Source organism: Notamacropus eugenii, chromosome 4 (assembly GCF_028372415.1).
Source record: "Notamacropus eugenii isolate mMacEug1 chromosome 4, mMacEug1.pri_v2, whole genome shotgun sequence".
NCBI lineage: Eukaryota > Metazoa > Chordata > Mammalia > Diprotodontia > Macropodidae > Notamacropus > Notamacropus eugenii.
The window spans coordinates 263,420,655-263,444,621 of record NC_092875.1 but is presented as its reverse complement, the minus strand read 5'-3'; the positions used below and the strand labels follow the sequence as shown (position 1 = coordinate 263,444,621).

The window sequence follows — 23,967 nt, the reverse complement described above, 5'->3', positions numbered from 1 at the left end:
TCTAAATACATGATTCTATGATTTTCTCTCCCTCTCAATCAATCGTGTGATTGTGAAGATATGTTCTGTGGTAGATGATTGTTTAGAAAAGCCTATTTTCTTATCCTTTCCTCAAAGATGTTTTCTTTGCCTTGTGATCGCTTAATTTTCAGAAAAGCTAAACAAATGTACAGATGATACAATTAAAAGTCATCTTTATGTTTCATTGAAAATAATATGGTTAACTGTCTTCCTTCTTTGAGCTTTTATATGATGCAATTAATTCAATGTATATGACCTTGAATTTCATTCTCTGGGTCTCTGTCTCTCTCTTTCTGTCTCTGTCTCTCTCCTGGAATACATTTCCCTCTCAAAGTCAGAAATTAGGAGACTTAGGATCTTTTTTCTCTGGAATATTCAATAATTCTGCTCCTATCACAGGTATGAAGCACTGAATAATCTTTCTCCACCAATGAGAAGAGTCTTACGCAAATGAAGCTGAGCATTGGGTTACATATATATCCTTCCATAGTTACCTGCCCTTGTTTTCACCTTCTATTTTAAAAATACTTTTAAGTTGGTCAGTGAATTTCCTAGCCATCCACATGACCAGGGTTCTTAACTCTTTTTGTGTCAACAATCTGGATCCCTTCTTAGAATAATGTTTTAAAATGCATAAAATACCTAGGACTAAAAAGGAAATAAATTATATTGAATACAGTTATCAAATTTAAGACAATTTTCAAATTCATGGACTCTAGGTTAAGAACTCCTGTTTTAGATAAGTCTTTTTTTTTTCCCTCATAGGAATAATTAATCAATAAGCATTTATGCTCCAATGACATGGATTGCAATCCTTTCATGCCTTGACATGAATTTCTGTGACTAAAATATTTATGTCTTTATGATCAACCTGTTAGTAAAGTGATTCTCCAGAATCAGGTAGGTGAGTCCCCAGACAACAGTCCATTACTGGGTCTATATTCTGAGATTTCAGCCTCCTAAGAACTACTTCACTGACAAAATCCTTTGATGACCCAAAGTCACCTTCTCACTACCAAGAGGCATCAGAGTATTTCAGTGGAATGAGTGTTGTATGTACACATTTATGAAACAGAAATGAGAGACCTAACATAATTGAACAGCTTTATTTTATATCATTTGTGGGGGTTGGGAGGAGATGCTTAGGACATGTGAGCTCATCTATGTAGGGAGTTCTTACCTGCGTACACTCTGCCAACACAGAAATGCACCTGTTCTGCAGCTTAAGAGTCTTAGAAAGTTGCCTAGGGCACCACTGGGTTAAAGGACTTCCACAGACTCATAGAGCCAACATGTGAAAGAGACTGCATTTGAATGCTGGTCATCTTGACTCCAAGACCTGCTCTCTATCCATCAGGCCCTGTTGTTTCTTTTTCATATCATGTAATTTAATTAAGGGAACCAGGTGTTTCCAACTTTTTTCCTGTCATGGACTCCTTTGGCAATCTCGCAAAGCCTATGAACCTTTATTCAGAATAGTGTTTTCCAATACACTAAAAAGACACAGGATTACAAAGAAAATCTATTTTACTGAAACACACACACAAGTTAGAGGATCCCTGGTTAAGAACTCCTGGGTTCTTAAATAGAGGGCTGGATCTTTTCTACATAGCATGGGGCTCTAGCCAAGATTAAGGATCACTTATATCTTCCTTAGGCAGACCTCCTACAGATAAAATGGGATTTGTCCAAGGGCACATATATTTTAAATGTGCTATTGCACCATCTTACATTTGTATGGCTCTTTACAGTTTACAAAGTGCTTTCAAATCCATCAGCTTATCTAGCCCTCATTATAGTCCTATGAGGTAAGCAGGGCAGATATTAACCTCATTTTACAGAAGAAGAAATTGAGAGTCAGAAAGGTTAAATGACTTATCCAAACTCACAATGCCAGCAAGTAGGCAGAGCTGGAACTAGAACCCAGGTCTTCTGACTCTGTACTTGTTTGCTTATTTTATGCTACCTCAATTTTTTGTTCTGTATGCCCTGACTAATTCTTCTTAAGGAAAAGTACTTGTGTTTCCCATTGCTCCCAGAAAAACCTGACCCTCAGTGAACATGGCTAGCTATCACTTAGCTCAAAAACATCGGAGATCCTTCTCACTGCTGTTCCCTTGTGAGAGGCTATAACCTCATGGACTGCTCTTCATCCCTCACATTACTGTTAATCTCTTATTTTTTGAATTTTCCTCTGCTCAGTCCTTTACCACAAAGATCTTCTTGCCAGTACATGCATGAAGATCTGTTCCAAGTTGCTTATCCAAAGCATTCAGGGCTCAACACTGGCAATGATTCACCATGCTTTAGGTCTCAACTCTCACACATGCCTTTAACAAGTAAAACAGGTACCATGGAAGGGACCGGAGGGATAGCCTTGGATACTGAGCTTGGTTTTGATTACTCACAAAACAAATACAGCAGAAGAAATAATGAAGCTAGTTTCATCATGCTATCTTGCCAATGTGACTCAACCTCAGCTCTCCACCTCCACTGAATATGTGGTTTACCTACTCAGGTAGAGTAGGTTTCACAAAGGAAGCTCCTTTTCCAGCTTAGTACATGTGCACATTTTGAAAACTTAACATTACATGTGATTCAAAGTTTTATCTAATACCAGATAATCACAATGAAACCTACCTCAAGGCAGCAAGATGATCTACAATGCCAAGAAACAGATATTTATACTTCCCTTTCCTGTGGGAAGTAACAACTTTGAAAACGAATGCAAATAGCAGGCCCTTAAAAAAAATATTTGTTCATAGCCTGATGGATCATACATATTCCAAACTGACATAAAGGCAGTATTGCCCTAGGATTTATCCAAATGTAGGATCTTTTTCTTTTAGAATTCAAACAACTGCAGAAATCCAAAGGACTACAAGAATGCCAAAATAAAGCATTAACAGCCTGCAGCACTGCCAACTGGGCTGTGATTCAGGAGTGCCAATTATCTAACCTCAGACTGGATTGTCTGGTTTGGGGTACCTTTTGTTGTCCCCTGAGTACTCCAGGGGTTGGCTACAGCTTCTGTTTCATGTGCCAGAGATCCTTGGTTGCACCAGTCTCTAACCCTTGCACCCAGCAGACACATGGCACACATCTGTTGAACTGAACTGAATGCCTAAGCATTTGGTAAAGGTTAAAGGATGCTATGAAGAATACTTTTTTCCCTCACTGGTGCAACCTTACTATATCTCACCGTAATGTAATAACTAAGGAAAGACTTTCTACCTCAGTAAAACTGTACTGAGTCATTATCTACAGACATTTACTGGTTGTCTGCTTTGAGCTAGGCAACAAATAAACATTTTTATAGTGCCCAGATATCAAATCTAAGGGATGATCTTAGGTAACAATGCCAATTCAAATTACACATTTACTTTAAGTTTTAGGATTCGTCTATTTGTACCAATATTAGCTTAAATCTAGCCTACAACTTTATTTTTCCCCCCCAAATTTTTCAATCTGAATATGGTTATCTGAATAAAGTGGGAACAATAGCTACATGGCATACATGAAGTAGGTGGTGGCGAAAATAGCCCAACGTACCAGGAAAAGAGCTTGAGGTCCTTAGAACATTTTGTGACTGATAATACTAGTTAACATTTATGTAGCTCTTGAAGGTTTACAAAGTACATCATCTCATTTGATCCTATAGATAAGAGATGAAGACCACTGTCTGAAATAGGGTTAGAGACTGGCCTTTGATTTCACTGAAATAGGTAACTCCCAGGTAAGGACACTCCCTTTACCGAAGGAGACTGGCAGTAACTGATAGTCTTAGGGAATTCCTAAAGCATTCGGAAGTTTTGATTTGTCAGGTCATACAGACGGTATATGTTACAGGTAAGTCTTAAACTCAGACATTTCTGGCTCTGAGGCAAGTTCTCTATCCACTACGTCATGGTATCTCTCTGGTTATATACTTGAAACAAATAACTCAAGGCCATATTCTTTCAAAATAAAGTTTAAGGTAGAACTTGAAAAGTAAAAATAGAACTTGAAAGATGTTATTTGATTTCATTTTTCCATTAAAAAATATTTATTTTATTCTGAACTTAAGAAATAAAACAAGCATTTCCATAATGCAGAGTATGAAAAAACCTGTACCAAATACTACAGCATCTAAATTTTTAAAAGAAAAAAAAAAGAAAAGAATTACAGGTGGAAATAGATAGTAGTACTATAACAGTGGGAGACTTTAATCTTCCCCTCTCATTACTAGATAAGTCTAATAAAAGATGAATAAGAAAGAAATCAAGGAAGTGAATCGAATTTGAGATAAGCTAGGTATATATATACGAGATACCTATAAGCTAGATAGAAACACATTTAAAAATGAGAGATACATACAGAGTTAAAATAGAGGGTTGGAGGAGAATTTATTATGTTCCAGCTGATAAAAAACAAAACAAAACAGAGTGAACAATCATAAATCTCAAAGTTAAAGCTAAGACAGATTTAATTAAAAGAGATGAACATTTTGACAAAAGGCACTATAGACAATGAAGCAATATTAATATTTGATTTCATTTTAAGCAAGAAACTACTTATTGTATACCACTGGCCTCTTGGCTTTAGTATATCCAACAGCATGTACTATATAAAAGAGGTACAATGGCTGGTACTACTTGTGTAGCCGTGGGAAAAGACTTTTCTTTTGCTGGTCAAGATAGAAAACAGGAAGATGTACGCAACTTACTTCTTCAGTCTATCCTCTTACTGATAGTTGCCATCATGAGGGCAAAAAAATGAATTTTGTGGGCCCTGTCAAAGTTTTAATTATTTGCTCATTAATTTTTTTGCATTATTTGTACTTCCAAAAAGGACGTGAATTGATTTGCAGTGGTAAAAAAGGGCAATTAAAAATAAGCATAGGAGAAAAACCAGGGTTAAAAGCAAATTGCAGGATTCTTGCATCTGGAATGAGATATTGACTGTTGCCAAACAACAATTTAAGCCCAGAGCTTTCTAGCTATTAGTGCAAAAAGGGAAACACCTTGGCTTAAATATGTCTCATTGTTTAATAAAAGAAAGCACCATAAGTTGCTCTGGACAGACAAACATCTTTCTAGTACTAAACTATAAGAAGAATTTTTCACATAAATTTTCATATAAGGCAAACTAGTCAATGTAATGGGCTAAGTCTCCAACTACAGTTTTGTAAGAGATACAGAAACTATTTCTACATAAACGTTTTTTATGTTGCCCCCCCCCCATAAAAGCTGAATGCCCTATATTAAGTGTTAATGTATTAAAGACATTTCTGCAAGAAGTTAATATAATACACTCCAGATACGGAGTTTTCTGATGATCTAACTATATACAAGTGATGAAGTTTTGACAAGATTTCTTAATCTGCATGCTACAGAACTCTGGAGTTCCATAAAATCTGACTAGGGGTTTTTGTGAGAAAATTGTGATGCTAGTGATATTCCTACTCCCCTCTAAATATCAAATCATGAATTTAAATTAAGTATGAAATAAAACTTTCTACATATAACATTTTTTCAATGTGAAAGCTTATTTTCTAATCTTCTGCTCCAAAATTTCCCTAGCTCACTTTACTAAAAAATCAAGTACTTGACTGTAATAAGTATAAGTAAGTAATAAATATAAGTAGTAAGTATTGCTCCCAAATGTCTCCAGTTCTGGCCAAGGGTAGTAGTGAAGGGATCTCTGCTAGAATGCTGGAAACCTCTTAGGCTCCTTTGGAATGAAAGGTAACTTTACATTCATGTGATTACAGAACAATAGGTGCAGAGCTGGTGGAAGAGAGCTTTGAGATCACTGCATTCGATACCCTCATTTGATGAGGAAACTGAGGGCTCAAGAGGATAACTGGCACAAAAGAATATTTTCTTTTGAAGGGACCCTGGGAGGTTTCATGGAACCAGTAGCATCTGAGCTTAGCCTTGAAAGAAAAGAAGAATTTAGAAATATTTGGAAATAAAGAGAGAGTGATATCCAGACATAAGAGATAATCTGCATGAATGCATAGAAATGGGAAAATGGGGGACAGCTAAATAGTTCAGTATGGCTTACTGAACATGTGAAAAAAAATCATGTCAAATAAGGCAGTTTAGAGCCAGATAATAGATGGCTTTAAATAGCCAGAAAGGAATGTATATTTTGTCCTATAAACAATGGGGGGATACTGAAAAAAGAATGTGTAAACTGTTCTGTCTTAAAAACTATAAACTACAACTACAAAAACCTCCTTTATCAAAAGTAACCCATCTTAACGTACCAGGTTCAATTATAAATGTGTTGCCTTCCAGATGGGCTCGGCTTACCATTTAAGTCTCCAAATTAGTTGTTTATTAATGTATTTTTCTAACTCATATAAACCATAATGTTCCTAGGCCTGGCTATACATTTGTTTCAAAGAGTTGAGTTGAGAAATAGCATCTTGCAGTTCCTTCACATGAAAAGAAATACCTAGCTTATGGAACCAGAATGCCAAGGATCTTTGGGCAACTCACCTCACACTCTGCAGGTCTGCATTTCTGAATGGGGCAGCCGACTGGGCAGAGTTGTTTCCTTGTTGATATTTGGAGACATCTCTTATGGGAAGATAATATACTCTTTGCACCACCACCCGAACCTGCACTCCTTTCCACCTGGCTGTTCCCTGGCTTTCAACCACATCCAGGAGGGAGTCACTTATGGAGAACTGCCCTGGAATGTACTGTTTTATTTCTTGGAAGTCATGGGTTCCACCTGTCCTGGTAGTAGTAACATTAGTGCACATTACCTGGCAAAGACATTGAAGAGAAAAAACCGGGGTTTAACTTACTACTGGCATTTTCATTGTCAATAAACAATCAGCAAGCTCTTAATAATGTGCAAACCTTATGTGAAGTACAAAGAAAAAACAAAAACAATCCCTGTCCTCAAGGAGCTTACATTTATTATTGTTATACTCAGGCAAATTTCAACTTGTTTCCTTTTTTTTTTTTTTTTAAGGATAAAGTGATATAAAAGGTATTCATCAAACAGAGTACATCCTAGAAACTTAATGGCTCTATGTTTGACCAAGAAAACCGTAACACTAAAGACATCACGTACCACAATGGTCTCCAAGGTAGAATTTCTTTTGGATTCCATTACTTCAACTATTAATGCCTGGGACAGATATTAGAAGCAGAGGGAACAGAGAGAACAGGGACTATAACCTATCATTATTATTTTCCTAGACATTCTTATCTTTTTATTCTTATTGAGATTAAGATTTGAGTGACTTAATCCACTCAGCTTGGGAACCACAGCCCTGGGGTTATTTTGTCCTGACTCCAGAATCAACCAATGAAAACAAATTAGACCTATTCCATAAATTAATATAAATAAAAATTAATAACAATTAAAATCAAGAAACTATAAAACAATCAAATTAATAAATATTAATGTATCTAGCTCCAGACAAAACGTCATATATCATATCCCATCTGAAACCTTTACCTTGCCATCAAAGTGTTTCTTCCAACTTCCCCCCTCACTCTACCTATTACTCTGAAAACAGTAATCAAATCAATACCACCACTGCTTCTGGAAAGGACATGTCAACTAACTCCCCTCCGGCTCTTTGCATAATTCTCTTTTCCCTGCCCTGTGAATTACTTCTTTATATATTTTATCACTCCCTATTACAATGTAACCTCTTGAAGGCGAGGGACTGTCTTGATTTTGTAAATATCTCTCTGCTTGAAGCACACTAAATACTGAATACTTTTAATTCTATCAAATAATGTCTTTCATACTTATATTCAGAATTTTATCCTACCTCAAACTATTTTAAATCCCAGCTATTATGCAAATTAATAAAATACTAATATATCCCTCTCCATCACAACCATCTCACTTCAATATTTCCATTGTTAATTGAGTTTAGTTCTCAAATGTTCTACTTGACTTCTTGTAAAACAGCTGAACAAAAACCCTGAATACATTTCTTCATGTATTTTTCTCAGTTCTACTTAATTCCATTTCTTCTATTTCAAGCATTATACAGTTTAAAATCCAACCAAAAAACCAAAGAGCTGTAAATTATGAGGTTAAAGTCATTCAAAGGAAAACAGTAGCTTCAGAAGAAAGCTGCAGCCAAACTATTGGTACATTTTAAGATCCCTAAGACAGGTCTGACAAATGGATCAGGCAATTTGGTATTAAGTTATGGACAACAGCCTAACTTTTACATAAATGAATAAATAAGTAAAATGCAACATAATCAGAATAATAATATTAAGATAAAAATAATGGGAATAGAACACAACTGAACACTAATTTCTTAGATGGGTCAAAGAGCCTTCTTCCATTCAGCAAAAAACAATGAAACTCCCCAACATGCTTTGCTATTTATTTAGAGACAAAAGATGTCAATGACTTACAAAATCTTTTCAACCAATATTGATACAAAGATTTTTTTTTCCTAATCCAAGAAGAATTTACCTGATGTCCTTCTGATTCCTGAGCAATATCATTTATTTGGCTTTTAAGTCTAAACATCTGAGCCAAGGAAATGATTTTCCTTCTTGTAGGCAATATTCCTAGATGGTGCATTTTATCAGGTTTTTCTGAATCTTCTTTGGTGACAACTTTCTGGCAAAAGTATGTGTTCATAATAATAGGAACACTTTTATCATGAAGAAGAAGCTTATGCCTGGATAAGAATAAGAGATAAGACAGAATTTATTTATGTATTTGTATTGTGTATATATATGTATATTGCTTAATCTGGCATATGAAGAATGATCACTTAATGGCAATTTAAAATCTGCCTAAAATCAACAATGTTGACAGCTCTCACAATAATTATTTCAATGGGCTCCTTTTAAGCTGATATTTTAAGGCTAGATGCATTAAAAAAAATTACATTAAAGTGCCTAGCTTAGGTAACTAAGTGCTCACAACTGAAGCTCTAGATTTACATAGGGTGCATTCAATCTAGCAGGTATCTCCTACAAATCTCTTGTTGACTCACATCTCCACCCTGAGTTTCTCATAGGATCAGAATTGGGACTGTTTTGTCCCTACCCATTATTTTTTCCAGAACCACATAAATCTGGCTCCTGCCAAGGTCTTTAAGGAAAAGTTTAAAGGGTCTTCAATTCCCAGGCAAATGCTCAAGCTATCATCACATCCAAGATAGAGTAGACTTTATATCCCATTCACAAGTACACCAAATATAAAGGATTTGCACCCAATCCTATAAGAAGTTATATAGCTGGCTTTCTTTTACTCCCTTATGAGTCCCACCTGCCTTAGGGACTTAAGCAGTACTTTCAACCTATAGTATTACTCAAGAGTTGAGGTCCATTCCCTGCTACCCTGAGTAAGAAGAAAACTTGGGGTTGCTACAGAGTTAGCAGTGCCTTTCCTCTACTGGTCCAGGGAAACCTCTGTTGGGTGTTAGGTCTTTGGTCCCAAAACTAATTTATTGTACCAACGTAGTTGCTATTTTCTTTTCCTACAGCTCCTTCTCTTGGCCTAGGACCTCCTTACTTACTGTCTCACCACTGCCTTCATCTGCTACCATTTCCAGAGCCATACAATTTCCTGATGGGCCTGGAAGATGCTCAGGTTCTCTCTTGAGGGAACATACTCTAGTTTCTGAGTCTGAACTCTCTCCTCATTCCATCTCTCACCTTTGGTTCTCTTTAGTTCTATCCCTGTTTCTTTTTTTAAAGGTCAACTACAAGTGTACAAATTCAGTATTAACTTACTTCAACAACAATGAGGTATTATCTGGTTGATAAACATCCTTGAAATGTCTTCACCAAAGTGGGCTTTATTCAGTGATTGCAGAAGGTTACTAGTTTAATGTCATGTCAAAGAGAAACCCTCAAAATAAGAACAAAGTCTTCATCCAGGGAAGACTTGGTGATGAAGAGTTAACTTGAACAAAAGGTTAAACTTGTCAAGGGAATCTTAAATTTCATTAAGAAGACACAAGAGGGATTCAGGAAGGCCTCTTAGTCATGCTTTCTACACTTAGATTCCCTTGTTCTCCTGCCACAGGAAAAGCAAACCAGGCCTCTTTTACATACTTGGAAGACTTTGGTGGGGTTAAAGCCAGCCTATATAGCCTTAAAATGCCCTCAAGAAAAAAAGTTTCTAAACTCCCAGTTACCAAGGCTCCCAGTTATCAAGGCTAACATGGATAAGTCTTTTGCTCTAATACTGATGATTTCCCTTTGACATAGCATGAACTAGCCAAGAATGAAATAAAAGTATATTCAACATGTAACCTCCAGACGCTTGTAGAGAAGGAGCTCAGAAATTTAAAAAATAACAAGATTTTTTGCAGAATGTCAAACCCACTTTTTACCACAGTTAGTAAAATGATGAACATCTGTAAAATAATCAGCCATAAAAGGGACAAAACTTTAGTCTCCCTTGGCAGAAAGAATATCCCATTTGGTGAAAACTCATGCAAGAGTTTGAGAGTACCACAGACCCCATGCAGCAGATAAAGCTCTGGGCCTGGAATCATGAAGACCTGAGTTCAAATTCAGCAGATATTTATGAGCTGTGTGACCTGAGGTATGTCATTTTACCTGTCTGCCTCAGTTTCCTCAACTCTAAAATGGGAATAATAACAGCACTTGCCTCCCAGGCTTGTTGTAAGGTTCAAATTAGATAATATTTATAAAGTGCTTGGCACAGTCCCTGGCACATAGGTACTTAATAAATGTCTCCTTCCTTCCTTCCTTCTCAATTGGTCCTTTACAAAAGAAGTTTTTAGCCTGGAGTTTGTGAACTTAAGGGTTTGGTTGTTTTTTAATATTTTGGAAACTATATTACAATATAATTAGTTTCCTCTGTAATCCAGCATATTTTCTTTTATGCATTTAAAAATATTATTCTAGGAGGGGATGTGTAAACTTCATCAGACTATCAAAGGGATTTGTGGCTCCAAAAAAGGTTGAGAACCCCTTTCTTACAGACTCTGTCTATAATTCTCAGAGAGAGGGCTTAACCACCTAGCCCTTCTATTCCATATAGCTATTACCCGTTTTGTGATGTTTCAGGTAAGAGTGTTACTAGAAGACCTATGAGGTTGCTTCACATTTCCTGATACTCTAATTTCTAAGTTGATTATAAAATGGTAGAGGAGGGGTTCTCCTCAGTCTTCTATATCTATTCCCACTGATTACCTCTTACATCTCTTATAAAGTTAGTAGGAATAATTCTGTGTTCTTTGTCTCAGACTCAGTCATATTTCAAGGTGCAAACACCCATTTCAACCAAGATAAATATCTGATTCCTGCCTTAAGCATTAGCTCCTACTGTTAATGATTCCATCCCACTGCCTGTTGCTATGAGAATAATTTTCATTTTTATGAAAGTTTTTTCTTCCACAGCACATAAATTTATACTATTAAATAAGAGAGTTGGCACATTGACCTGGCAGCATAAAGTCACATATTCTAGATTCATTATTTTTGGGGGGAAAGTTAGAGGTGTGGTGAGAGTCCATGGTACTGAATTCCACAAAAACACTGAAGGTTCCTTTATGGTACTTCTTTATACTTAGAAGTAGGTTGTGAGTCTTATATAAACTTTATATGTCCAAAGGTATTGGGCTTAGTAAGACTGCTACAAGACTGTTTGATCCTTGAGGGCAAAGACCTCATCCAATCTATGTAAATACTGTATATCTAGTACGCATAGTACTATACATAGTATAGTACTATAGTTTAGGGACAAACAGATCTTTGATCTGTTAGACAGACAGATAGAGATGCTTCTGGAAAGAGTAATGGATTTTGAATCAGAGGACTTGGGCTTAAATTTGAACTCTGTCAATTAACAAACCTATTATTTCTAATGCATATTATGTACTGTATTACACTGCTCTCTCCTAGCCCTCTTCCTACCTTTCAGACAACTCTTTCTCACATTTTTGTCTATTTCAGGCTTCTTAAACTTTTTCCTATTCGCCTGAAAAATTTTTACATGACCCCAGGTATATAGGTATATAAAATGGGTATACAAACCAAACATTTACTGATGATAAATCATAAACAAATTTATTTTAAAATAATTCTTCGGTGTGCATATAATTTTACCATTCATTAAGAAGAAAGCAAATTTGAGACAGATGTGCTTGTTTATTTTAAATCCTGGCAGCATATTTGAAATAGCAGGACAGGGAGCATCTTCAATGTTTTTCAGAGTTGATTGATACTTTGGTTTCAAAATAGTCAATGCTGAGACCGCTGCTTTCCGTAAATACGCAGTACAAAATGGGAGAAGTATGTTTAGGGTCAGGTCAGAAATGGTTGGATATGTATGTACAGTAAAAACACTGAAATTCATAACATACAATAGTTTTGAATCTGAGCTGAGGTGTTTCTGGCAGTGTTCCTTGGCATTGGTGTTGCGTGGCAAGAGAGTGTGTACAGTGCAAAGTGTGTATAATGCATGTTTAGAACCAAGGCTGTAGCGAAGTTGCACAATACAACACAGGCAAATGCTTCCAGAACTACCTTGGATTCATTAGGTGTTTGATTTTGAATTAATTTTTGGTCATTGCAGAAACCTTTTAACTGTTGCCAAGTTGTTTGTGACTTCCATCTTCAGGCATGCAACCCTACATGGAGTTGTAACCCACAATTTAAGGAGCACTGATCTATTCTAGGAATGTCCTCCTCTCTTCCTTTAAAGCAAAGCCTTTTCAGACCCCAGTTATCCTTTAAAGCTCAATTAAAATGCTGCCTCCTTTATCTTGCCCTGCAAGAAAACAGAGAAGATGAGGATAGGAAAGGGGTGGGGTGTGATGGAGGGGAGGGTACACTGAGGGAAGGAGTAATCAGAATGCAATGCATTAGGAAGCAGGGGGAGGGGAGTGATGGGGAGAAAAATTGGACATGTTACAAAGTGAGGTAAAAGCAATTAGTAATTACACTGAATTAATTACTGAGAATAAATCAATGACATCTTTAGTTTGGGGAAAAGATTTTAGTCTAAATTTCCTAGAGGAAGGTAACCTCAGGTAAAATTTGGCATTGATGGAAAAGTCAAGGTTTTAATGGTAAATTTGATTTTATGATTGCTATTTAATCAGGAACTAGAACATGTATAGAAAGGCATGTAAGCCACTTAAGACTTGCCTCAAAAGATGTTCTTTAGCCAAAGTGAAACTATAATCTTATTTGAAACCTGGTTATTGGAACTTGCCAGTTTTAGATGCTATGGGACTATCACGTGACTGTTCTTCTGAGTCTAACTCCAGGTATGGGTACCAAGAAAGGCGAGCCTCCAATCCATGATGCCAGTAAGCTGATGAGATGCTGGTATGAACCGCATAGGTGATCTCAAGGGAAGGGTGGGACAGCAGCTGTTCAGCCTGGGCTGAGGTGGGATTCTCCTGACTCAATTTCCCCATTGACACCTGGCAGACTTTAAGCCTGACTGAATGCAAGTGGCCAATCTAATCCTGCCTGGAACTGACATGAAGCTGGGGTGATACTGTATTCCTTGCAATGCCCTTACTATTGGTGGCAATTTCCTACAGTCAAAAGATTTGTAAACTTAATACCAGATCTATTCAATTACAGATTATGGGTAGGGGAACATCTGAGGTGGTCTAAAATTAAGCTATTAGGCATAGGACTTTAGACCAACAGCATTAAGTTAGGGTCCTTTAATTCTTAGTAATACTGTGGAGACAATTAGGTCAAGAGCTTGTGAAGTTAGCAACATAAATATTTGTGTCTCAGTTGGGTAATGATTAAAAAAAAAAATTTCTTTTGTGGTCCATATTGTAAATGCTTTAAAAAGATTATCACCTGACCAAAAGTTTGAATTGCTTTATCTGTTATAAACTGTGTTAAAAATAAATGATAAAAAAAAAATTGCTGCCTCCTCTGATCTCCCTTTTGGTAATTATTTCTTCCCTCTCAAGCCTCAGGAAGTATTTTATTTCTACCACTCCTAAGTACTTATTGAATACTATTTTGTATTACAGCAATATATATATATATGTATGTATGTATATATAAGTCCTAGTCTCCTAAAAGACTAAAAGGATCATGAAGAAGCAGGGCCAATATCTCATCTAAATTTAGTGCATCCCTTAGAGCACATACGTCAATATATAAGAATCTGTCAGTGATTTCATTACATCTCAGTGAGCAGGGATTTCCTCTACTGGTGCAAGGGGAAATCCCTTTCATCAATACCTTAGTACTATTTCACGAGCTTCTGTGGCCAAAAGAATTCGTCACTTGATGGCCAGTTCTCTGATAATGAGTCTCCCTGAATTAAACCAGGCAGATCTGTTAGTGAAAAGCTTGAGCATGACACTTGGCTTATACTTGAAACTTTTCTAGTTTGGCGGGAAGAAGCATCACTGTAGATCTTTAGCAATATACTTAAAAAATGCTTAATGCCTATCTGTAAATTGAACCTATTAACACATGTTACTTATACAGAATTTTATACTCATATTTCCTTTTCATTTTTCACATGACCTTCAATAGATTTCACTTCCAAAATGCATTTGGTTCCAAAGCAGTTTTAAATATTCTTGCTCAAGTCATAACTCAAAATTCCACCATTCTCTGGCAATGTGAAATAGAACATTGAGCTGACTGTGCTTCTATCAATCATTAAAGATATATTATTAGTTTCAAGTTGTATTTTTCATTTAAAACTCAAAGAATACAAAGTCGTCTGAGAGGCAGTTAATAAAAGCAAACAAATAGTAAATGAATATTTTAAGCTTCATCAAAAGACAGGAGAAAATCTGATGAATTTATAGTGAACAATGTTATTTTTCAATTAAATTTGTATCACTTGGCAGCAGTACGTACTTTTGCATATGGCCAAAGCAGTCTCCTGCCTTGGCAATGAAATTTTAACTGAACCAAGTTCAGAAGCTACTTTGGGACTTATACTTCATAAATCCTTGGGGACTTTTCATGTTATAGATGTGATGTAAGACAATATCCAAAACCAGCAGGTTTTCAGAAACAAATGATATGCCTGCAAACTATAAATCTGTTCCTCTTTCACTGATTTATTGAGGTCATTTGTTACCAACATAAAATAATGACTTAGCACTTTTAAGTGAACTGTGATATTCAGAAACTTTCTAAACATCGGCTGAATAACTTTCATTTTATCATCCAAAGTATTGATTAAAGTGTTAATGAACAGTCAATGTTAGTAACACTGCTTAAAAGAAGGAAAAACAATTGGCAAGTCATTTGTCCAAAAGTACAGAGGAAGCTGGAACCAGAATTGGGAAGCTGTTTGCTTCCCACTCTTCTGTTCTAAAAACTGGGTCACACTTCACCATGGAGATCCCAAGGGGACTTGCCTAAGTCCTCTATTATAAAAACAGACAAGCAACATGTCTGTCCGATAATCAAATCCAGTTAAATGCCATGAATTCAACTTAACTGGGGAAAAAGACCAATCAGATTAAGAGACCATTTGTAAAGAAATCCAATTGCATTGTATTTTAGAGTTGTTTTTGTCAGAAAACATGTTAGTTTGAGTCCATATTTCCCTTGAACTACATAAATATTCAACTCATTAATGCTAGGAAGAATGCTTCTGTGGTTATACAGTGAAGTCACACTTTTAGTCTTATGTATAACTTTCTGTCTGTGGGCATGATTTGTGAGGGAACACAGATTAGTAAAAATAACACTGGATCTGGGGTCAGTAGGGCCTGAATTAGAATCCCAAGTTCTACTATTTGCCACCTTTGTACCTATCCCTGGACAAGCTGTTTAATCTCTCTGGGCCTCGGTTTCCTCATATGTAAAATTAAGAGGTTACGCTCATATTTAAATTCTATTCCAGTTCCTAAATCCTATGATCCTGTCTTTCAGAACCTATAAGAGGCAGCATGATATGTACGAAGAGAGTCCTAGACTTAGAGAAAGGATTATCTTGGTCTAATTTCTGTCTTGAATACAGATTGTGTGACCAATGGATGAGTTAAAAATCTGCCTGGGTCTATTTCCTCATCTGCAAAAATACATAAAGCAACTAATTCAAAGGGTGGTTATTAGGCTCAAATGAGATAATGTATTAAAGTGCTTTACATACTTCCAAGAGACATAGGAAAGTTATTTTTTATCATCCTGTGTAATTATCAAAATGCTGGAGTCCCCCAAGGTTCTGTCTTGGAGCGGCTTCTTTTCTCATTCTGGATTATCTTGTTTAGTGATCTCACTGACTCCCACTGGATCCACTTTCATTTCTATGCAGATGATTCCCAGATCTACATATTCAATCCTAGCCTGTTTCCTGAGCTTCAGTCTCAAATCAGCAACTGCTCTTTTGACAGCTTGATCTGGATGTGTCATAGGCATCTAAAACTCAACAGAATCCATTATCTTATAGTCGTACACACACACACACACACACACACACACACACACACACACACACACACACACACACACACACACACACACACACACACACACACACATTCACAAAACACCTTTCCATCTTTCCAACTTTCCTGTTATTGTTGAGGGACTACCATCTTTCTGGTCACCTAAGTTTCCAAACTTCGTGTCACTGGTGGTTCCTTACTCTCATATCTAATCTGTTGTCAGATCTCATTTCTACCTTGACATCTCTCCTATATTCTCTGCTCTCTCCCTTCACACAGCCACTATTTTGTATAGGTCCTCATCACACGGACAGCTATATGGCACAGTAGGTAGAGCACAAGGCCTGAAGAAAGGAAGACCTGAGTTCCTATGAGGCTTCGGATCCTTACTAGCAATGTGACCCTGGACACCTCGTTTTGCCTCAGTTTCCTCATCTATAAAATGTAATGCTAGCGCCTACCTCCCAGGGCTATTGTGAGAATCAAATGAGATGACAGTTGTAAAATTCTTAGCACAGTACCCTGGCAAGTGCTATTTAAATGTTAGCTGTTAGATTTTTCAGTGGTCTCCCTCAAATGTCTACCCTACTCCAATAAATCTTCCACTCTAACACCAAAGTGATTTTTCTAAAGCATAATCATGTCACCTCTAAAGTAGACTATGGTTTTCTTTTTGGTCCCTTCTAGGATTAAATATTAAGTCCTTTGTCATTTGAAGCCTTTCATGACCTAGTCCCTTCTTATTTTTCCATTCTTCTTACATATTAAATGTCCTTCATGCACTTTGTGATTCAGGCACATTGACTCACTTGACACTAAATTTATCAGTCTATGCCTTTGTAGGGTCTCCCAGGCCTGGAATGTTCTCCCTCCAGACCTCTTATCTTCCCTGGCTTTCTTTAAGATCTAGCTAAAATCTCCAGTCATCCTGAGGAATACCAGGTCACTGGATTCAGATGACTCTGGAGGAAAGTAAGACTGGTGATTTTGCACCACCCTCTCTCACTCAAAACAAAGGCAAGTGCAAGTCATATCACCATTTCTCTGATGGCACGGTCTTCTTCAGCAACAGACAAAAACAACCCGAACACAAGCTAACATCTCACCTTCTGCAGAAGACCTTTCCTGATCTCCATTCCCCACCCAGCTGTGAGTGACTCCCTTCTGAGATTATTTTCCATCTACTCTGCATATATTTTACATACATACGGATTTTTGCATACCATCTCATCCACTACAATATGAGCTCCTTGAGGGTAGAAAACATGTCTTTGCCTTGCTTTGTATCTCAGGCACTTACCACAGAGACAGGTACATGGTAGTCACTTAATATACACTTGTTGACTAATTTGTCTGTTGAACTCCAACCTCACATTGCCAATTTTCTATTGTAAAAATCCACTTTAATATTCTATAGATATTCCAAATGCAACTTGTCCAACTTCTTTATCTTTTGCATTAAACCCAATACTCTCAACTTCTTTATTTCTGATGAGGACACCATCAATCTTCCAGTCACCCAGTTTCTCAATCTAGGAACCATCCTTGACCTTTCACTTTCATTAACCTCATATATCCAACTGGTTACTATCTTATCAATTTCACCTCCTTATTACCTCTTGAATTCATCCCCTTCTCTCTACTTATACTACAGCTTCCTCCAGTTCAGGACCTCATCTGAACTATTACATGAATTATATAAGTTTATATTATATTATATTCAGACTATTATAATAGTCTACTATATAGAGATAAAATATATATTGTCTCTATATAATATATCTCTATATAATAGACTATTATAGTCTGAATTATTGTAATAAATAAATTAATGCTTAATTAATTAAAGCAGAAGAGGGGGAAAATCATAACTTGAGAAATAATATTGGAGATAGAGGAAAACTTAAACCCAATTCTTATAACTTTAAATGTAAGTGAGTTAACCAATGAAATAAAATGAAAAAAGAGTGACAAATTGGATAAGCAAATAAAACCCAACAATGTGTTGCTTTACAAGAAATACATTTTTAAAACAAAGAAACATACAAACTGAAAGTGAGAGGATGAGGGAAAAAAATAACTATGTACTTCTCCAACACATCCTCCACAGCTGTCAAAGTGATAGTCTTACAGCCCACAATCTAACCATGTCACTTCCCTATAAACTTCAGTGTCTCCCTATTATAAACAGGATCAAATATAAACTCCTCTGTTTGGCACTGAAAAGCCTTCTCAACCTGAATGCAACCTATTTTCCAGTTTTATTTTCAATTATTCTACTTTACATATTCTTCAGGATAGCCTAAAAACTATGCAAAATATTGTCGCCCATACTTTCCCTATTTCATGTCTTATGTGACTTCTTTTCACATTAACTTCATGGAAAGCTTAGCTCCCTTCAAAGCCCAGCTAATGGGCTACCTGCTATAAGAAGCCTTTCCTGATTTCCTCAGTTTATGACACCTCCCTAGCCTACACCACTGCCTTCTTCCACTCATTCTGGTCTGGATATGACATTTATTTTTAACACTTCATTTACTTCTTGTATTTACTTATCTATGTACATACCACATCCCTCCCTCCCTCTGCAAAATGCAAGCCCCCAGGGACAGGGACTATATTTTTTTGTACCTGGCAGAGTAAAACTAATAAATACTTACTCAATGAAATAAAACCCCATTACATATGGGTTATTTGCCTTATCAGTCATTCCCTTCTCTCTGATTTCTCCTCATCTACTGGCTCCCAGATATAAAAAAACAAACTGATAATCTCCCCTATACTTCCCTTGACTATATCATTCACTCAGGCTACCATCCTACTTCTTCTCCTTCACTGTTAAATTTCTAAAAAGTCAACATGCCCTTCTATTTTCTCACCATCCCATAAACTCCACAGTCCATTTAAAAGCTCACTTCTGAGACTGGTACTAAAACTTCTCTGCGGTCCCCACTGATTCTCCCTGGTCGAGTCTGTCCCATTGATCTCTGTATTTTTTTTTTTTAATTTAACTTTTAACATTTATTTTCACAACATTTTGGGTTACAAATTTTCTCCCCTTTTATCCCCTCCCCCCCAAACCCAAGCATTCTAATTGCCCCTGTGACCAATTTGCTCTCTCTTCTATCCTCCCTCTCTGCCCTTGTCTCTGTCTTCTCTTTTGTCCTGTAGGGCCAGATAGCTTTCTTGACCCCTTAACCTGTATTTCTTATTTCCCAGTGGTAAGAACATTACATATGATCCTAACACTTTGAGTTCCAACTTCTTTAGCTCCCTCCCTCTCCACCCCTTCCCTTTGGAAGACAAGCAATTCAATATAGGCCAAATCTGTGTAGTTTTGCAAATGACTTCCATACTAGTTGTGTTGTATAGGACTAACTATATTTCCCTCCATCCTATCCTGTCCCCCATTACTTCTATTCTCTTATGATCCTTTCCCTCCCCATGAGTGTCGACCTCGGATTGCATTCTCCTCCCCATGCCCTCCCCTCCATCCTCCCCCCCACCCTGCTTGTGCCCTTGTCCCCCACTCTCCTGTATTGTGAGATAGGTTTTCCTATCAAAATGAGTGTGCATTTTATTCTTTCCTTTCGTGGAATGTGATGAGAGTAGACCTCATGTTTTTCTCTTGCCTCCCCTCTTTATCCCTCCACTAATAAGTCTTTTGCTTGCCTCTTTTATGAGAGATAATTTGCCCCATTCAATTTCTCCCTTTCTCCTCCCAATATTTCTCTCTCACTGCTTGATTTCATTTTTTTTTTTAAGATATGATCCCATCCTCTTCAAATCACTCTGTGCACTCTGTCTCTATGTATGTGTGCATGTGTGCATGTGTGTGTGTGTACTCCCACCCAATACCCAGATACTGAAATGATTCAAGAGTTACAAATATTGTCTTTCCATGTAGGAATGTAAACAGTTCAACTTTAGTAAGTCCCTTATGACTTCTCTTTGCTGTTCACCTTTTCATGCTTCTCTTCATTCTTGTGTTTGAAAGTCAAATTTTCCTTTCAGCTCTGGTCTTTTCATCAAGAAAACCTGAAAATCCTCTATTTCATTGAAAGACCATTTTTTCCCCTGAAGTATTATACTCAGTTTTGCTGGGTAGGTGATTCTTGGTTTTAGTCCTAGTTCCTTTGACTTCTGGAATATCCTATTCCATTCCCTTCGATCCCTTAATGTAGAGGGTGCTAGATCTTGTGTTATCCTGATTGTATTTCCACAATACTTGAATTGTTTCTTTCTAGCTGCTTGCAATATTTTCTCTTTCACCTGGGAATTCTGGAATTTGGCCACAGTGTTCCTAGGAGTTTCTCTTTTTGGATCTCTTTCATGCGGTGTTCTGTGGATTCCTTGAATATTTATTTTGCCCTCTGGTTCTAGAATCTCAGGGCAGTTTTCCTTGATAATTTCATGGAAGATGATGTCTAGGCTCTTCTTTTGATCATGGTTTTCAGGTAGTCCCAGAATTTTTACATTGTCTCTCCTGATTCTATTTTCCAGGTCAGTTGTTTTTCCAATAAGATATTTCACATTATCTTCCATTTTTCGAATCTGCACGCTATGTTCTGTGATATCTGTCTTTCTCATAAAATCCTTAGTGTCCATCTGTACCATTCCAGTTTTGAAAGATCTATTTTCTTCAGTGAGCTTTTGAATCTCCTTTTCCATTTGGCTAATTCTGCTTTTGAAAGCATTCTTCTCCTCATTGGCCTTTTGAACCTCTTTTGCCAATTGAGTTAGGCTAGTTTTCAAGGTGTTAATTTCTTCAAGATTTTTTTGGTTCTCCTTTAGCAGGGAGCTGATCTGCTTTTCATGCTTCTCTTTCATCCCTCTCATTTCTCTTCCCAGTTTTTCCTCCACCTCTCTAACTTGATTTTCAAAATTCTTTTTGAGCTCTTCCATGGCCTGAGCCCATTGGGTGGGCTGGGACACAGAATCCTTGATTTCTGTGTCTTTGCCTGATGGTAAGCATTGTTCTTCCTCATCAGAAAGGAGGGGAGGAAATGTCTGTTCTCCAAGAAAGTAGCCTTCAATAGTTTTATTTCTTTTCCCTTTTCTGGGCATTCTCCCCAGCCAGTGACTTGACTTCTGAATATTCTCCTCACACTCACCTCGCCTCCTGGTCCTCCCAGCCAGCGTTTGGGGACTGAGATTCAAATGCTGCTTCCCGCCTTAGGGCTTTTGGTGGGGGCAGGGCTGCTATTCAGTGTGCGAATTAAGTTCAGGTGGTCAGGTTGGGGCAGGGCCGCCTCTCAGGCTCAGTTCCCTCAGGGGGTTTATGTACAGACCTTCCACAATGGATCCAGGCTCCCGCCCGCTTGGGGAGCCCCTGTCTGCAGCCGCCTCTCAGCTTCTATCTCCTGGGGGGGCCGAGCCATGGGGGCATCCCACTCCCCTCTCGACCCGCCAAAGACACTCTTTCACCGACCCCCGTCACCTGTGGGTGGAGGGGCTTGTGCTGCCGCTGGAGATTCTGTCCCTGAAGCCTGCTCGGATCTGTACCTCTTGGAGTCGCAGCCGCCGCAGGTCTGGGCTGGGCTGCGGTCCACGTCTGCAGCGCAACGGACCTTTTGAGAGAGGTTTGCAGGTCCCTCTGTGGGTGGAGGGACCCGTGTGGCCGCTGGAAATCCCGTCCCCATAGCCCGCTCGGATCTTTTCCTCACGGTGTCGCGGCCACTGCAGGGCTGCCCTCTGCTCCCATTCCCAGCGCCCAGTCCGCAGCGCGAAGGACCCGCTGCGAGAGGTTTGCAGGTCTCTCCGGAACAGAAATCTCCCTCGCTCCAATATTCCATGGCCTCTGGGTGCAGAATTCACTGCGAGTTGGTCCCCTCTAGCCGATCTGTGGGTTGTGGGTTCGGAGCTATGTGTATGTGTGTCTTTCTACTCTGCCATCTTGGCTCTGCCCCCATCTCTGTATTTTTTAATGAACGCCAGATGGCTATGATGACTACTATTTATAATGTAGTTTGAGGTCTGGAAATGCTAATGCCCTCTCATCCCTACTTCTTTTCATCATTTCCCTTGATATTCTACATCTTTTGCTCTTCTAAATGAATTCTGCAATTATTTTGTCAAGTTCTAAAAAGTTCCATTTGGTAATTTGATTGCCATAGCAATAAAGGTGCAAATTAATTTTGGTAGTATTGTCATTTTTATTATACTGGCACAGTCTAGCTATGAGCACTGAATATTCCTCCAGCTATTTAAGTTGTTTCTTATTTCCTTGAGGAAGACTTTGCAATTTAATCTATGCAAGTTCCTTGTGTGCTGTGGTAGGTCAATTACCAGATATTTTATGCACTTTGCAGTTATCTGGAATGGGATTTCCCTTTCTATTATTGCTTATGTTTTGTTATTTTATATATTCATATCTATGTCAATCTATATAAAAGTGTATTATTAATATCAATTTGTCGTGTATAGTTCTTTTCAGTATAACATAGTTTTCTTGTTTATCCCTCTTTCTTTTTTGGATATTTGTTTTTGCTCTATCCTGCTTTTTAAAAAACTTACTTGATACACAGTAAATTTTTTTTCCATTCCCTCATTTTTAGTTTGTATATGTCTTTGTCTTTAAAATGTGTTTCTTGTAAACAAAAGATTGTAGGGTTTTGTTTGCTTATCCAATTTGCCATCTTATATTTTTTTTTCATTTTATTGCACTGGTTAATCCATTCACATTTAAAGTTATGAGAGTTAGGTTTAAATTTTCCTGTATCTCCAATATTATTTTTCAAGTCATGATTTTCCCCCTCTTCTGCTGTAAACGCAATACCATCTTCCTTCAGTTACTTTACCTTAATCTTTTGCCGAGTGACCCTATTCCTTGTGGTTCTCTTCCCTTCAGTCCTCTCATTTGATACCCCTTTCTCTTTGGGTTTTAATTAATTACTTCCTTTATTTTCTCTTGCTTTTATCTGGTTATGTAATCCCCCCTTTTTTCCTCTCAGTTTGCTAAATAGATTCCCTCTTCCTTTCCTTCCCTAAAATTAGTTTTATTGATTAGTTTTTCCAAATTTTATTTGTGTTGCTTTCCAAAAAGATCTTCTCTCACTTTTCATTATCCATCCTCTTTTTTTTTCTACTGTAGAACCTAGTTCTCTGATTCATGGTCCCTATAATTATCTGGTCTGTCTCTTTTCTCTCCATTCCTCATGCAATTAAAGCTTCCAAAACATACATTCTAGGCTCTCCCCTCTGAGTGGTTTCTGACACTGCTTTCTTTTAGGGCTTGCTCAATGGATTCTCCTTCTCCATTGTGCCTCACTCATGGAATAATGCCAGTTATTGCAGGTGTTAGAGAGTATACCACCCCATGGCAAGGCCCCTCTTCAACTGTGTCTCTGATTATGCAGCCTACCACACTGATCTACACCAGCCTTGGTTACCTTTCCCCCCTCCGTTACCCTCAATTACCCCAAAATCTACTCACTGGGTCCATGCTCTTCCACTCTCCCAGGTGCCAGTTGTCCCTTGTAGTTCTACCTCCCTTCCTGCTAATGTAGGACCAGTAGACTTCTCAAGTCCTAAAACCCCTAGGTTATATCCAGCACAAATTTCTCCATCTTCCTTTACAG

General features: G+C 37.7%; 1 protein-coding gene across 6 annotated transcripts in view; it reads right to left on the bottom strand.

Annotated features, from left to right (window-relative positions):
• The window catches only part of SPIDR (scaffold protein involved in DNA repair), a 571,461-nt gene that overhangs the window by 225,045 nt on the left and 322,449 nt on the right, over positions 1-23,967 (bottom strand). For all 6 annotated transcript variants that reach the window (XM_072604554.1, XM_072604549.1, XM_072604553.1 and 3 more), the window contains 2 exons: positions 8,473-8,683; positions 6,510-6,781 (listed from right to left, as the gene is read on the bottom strand). In XM_072604554.1, the coding sequence (XP_072460655.1) occupies positions 6,510-6,781; positions 8,473-8,683 (483 nt within the window). The remainder of the gene's footprint in view (positions 1-6,509; positions 6,782-8,472; positions 8,684-23,967) is intronic.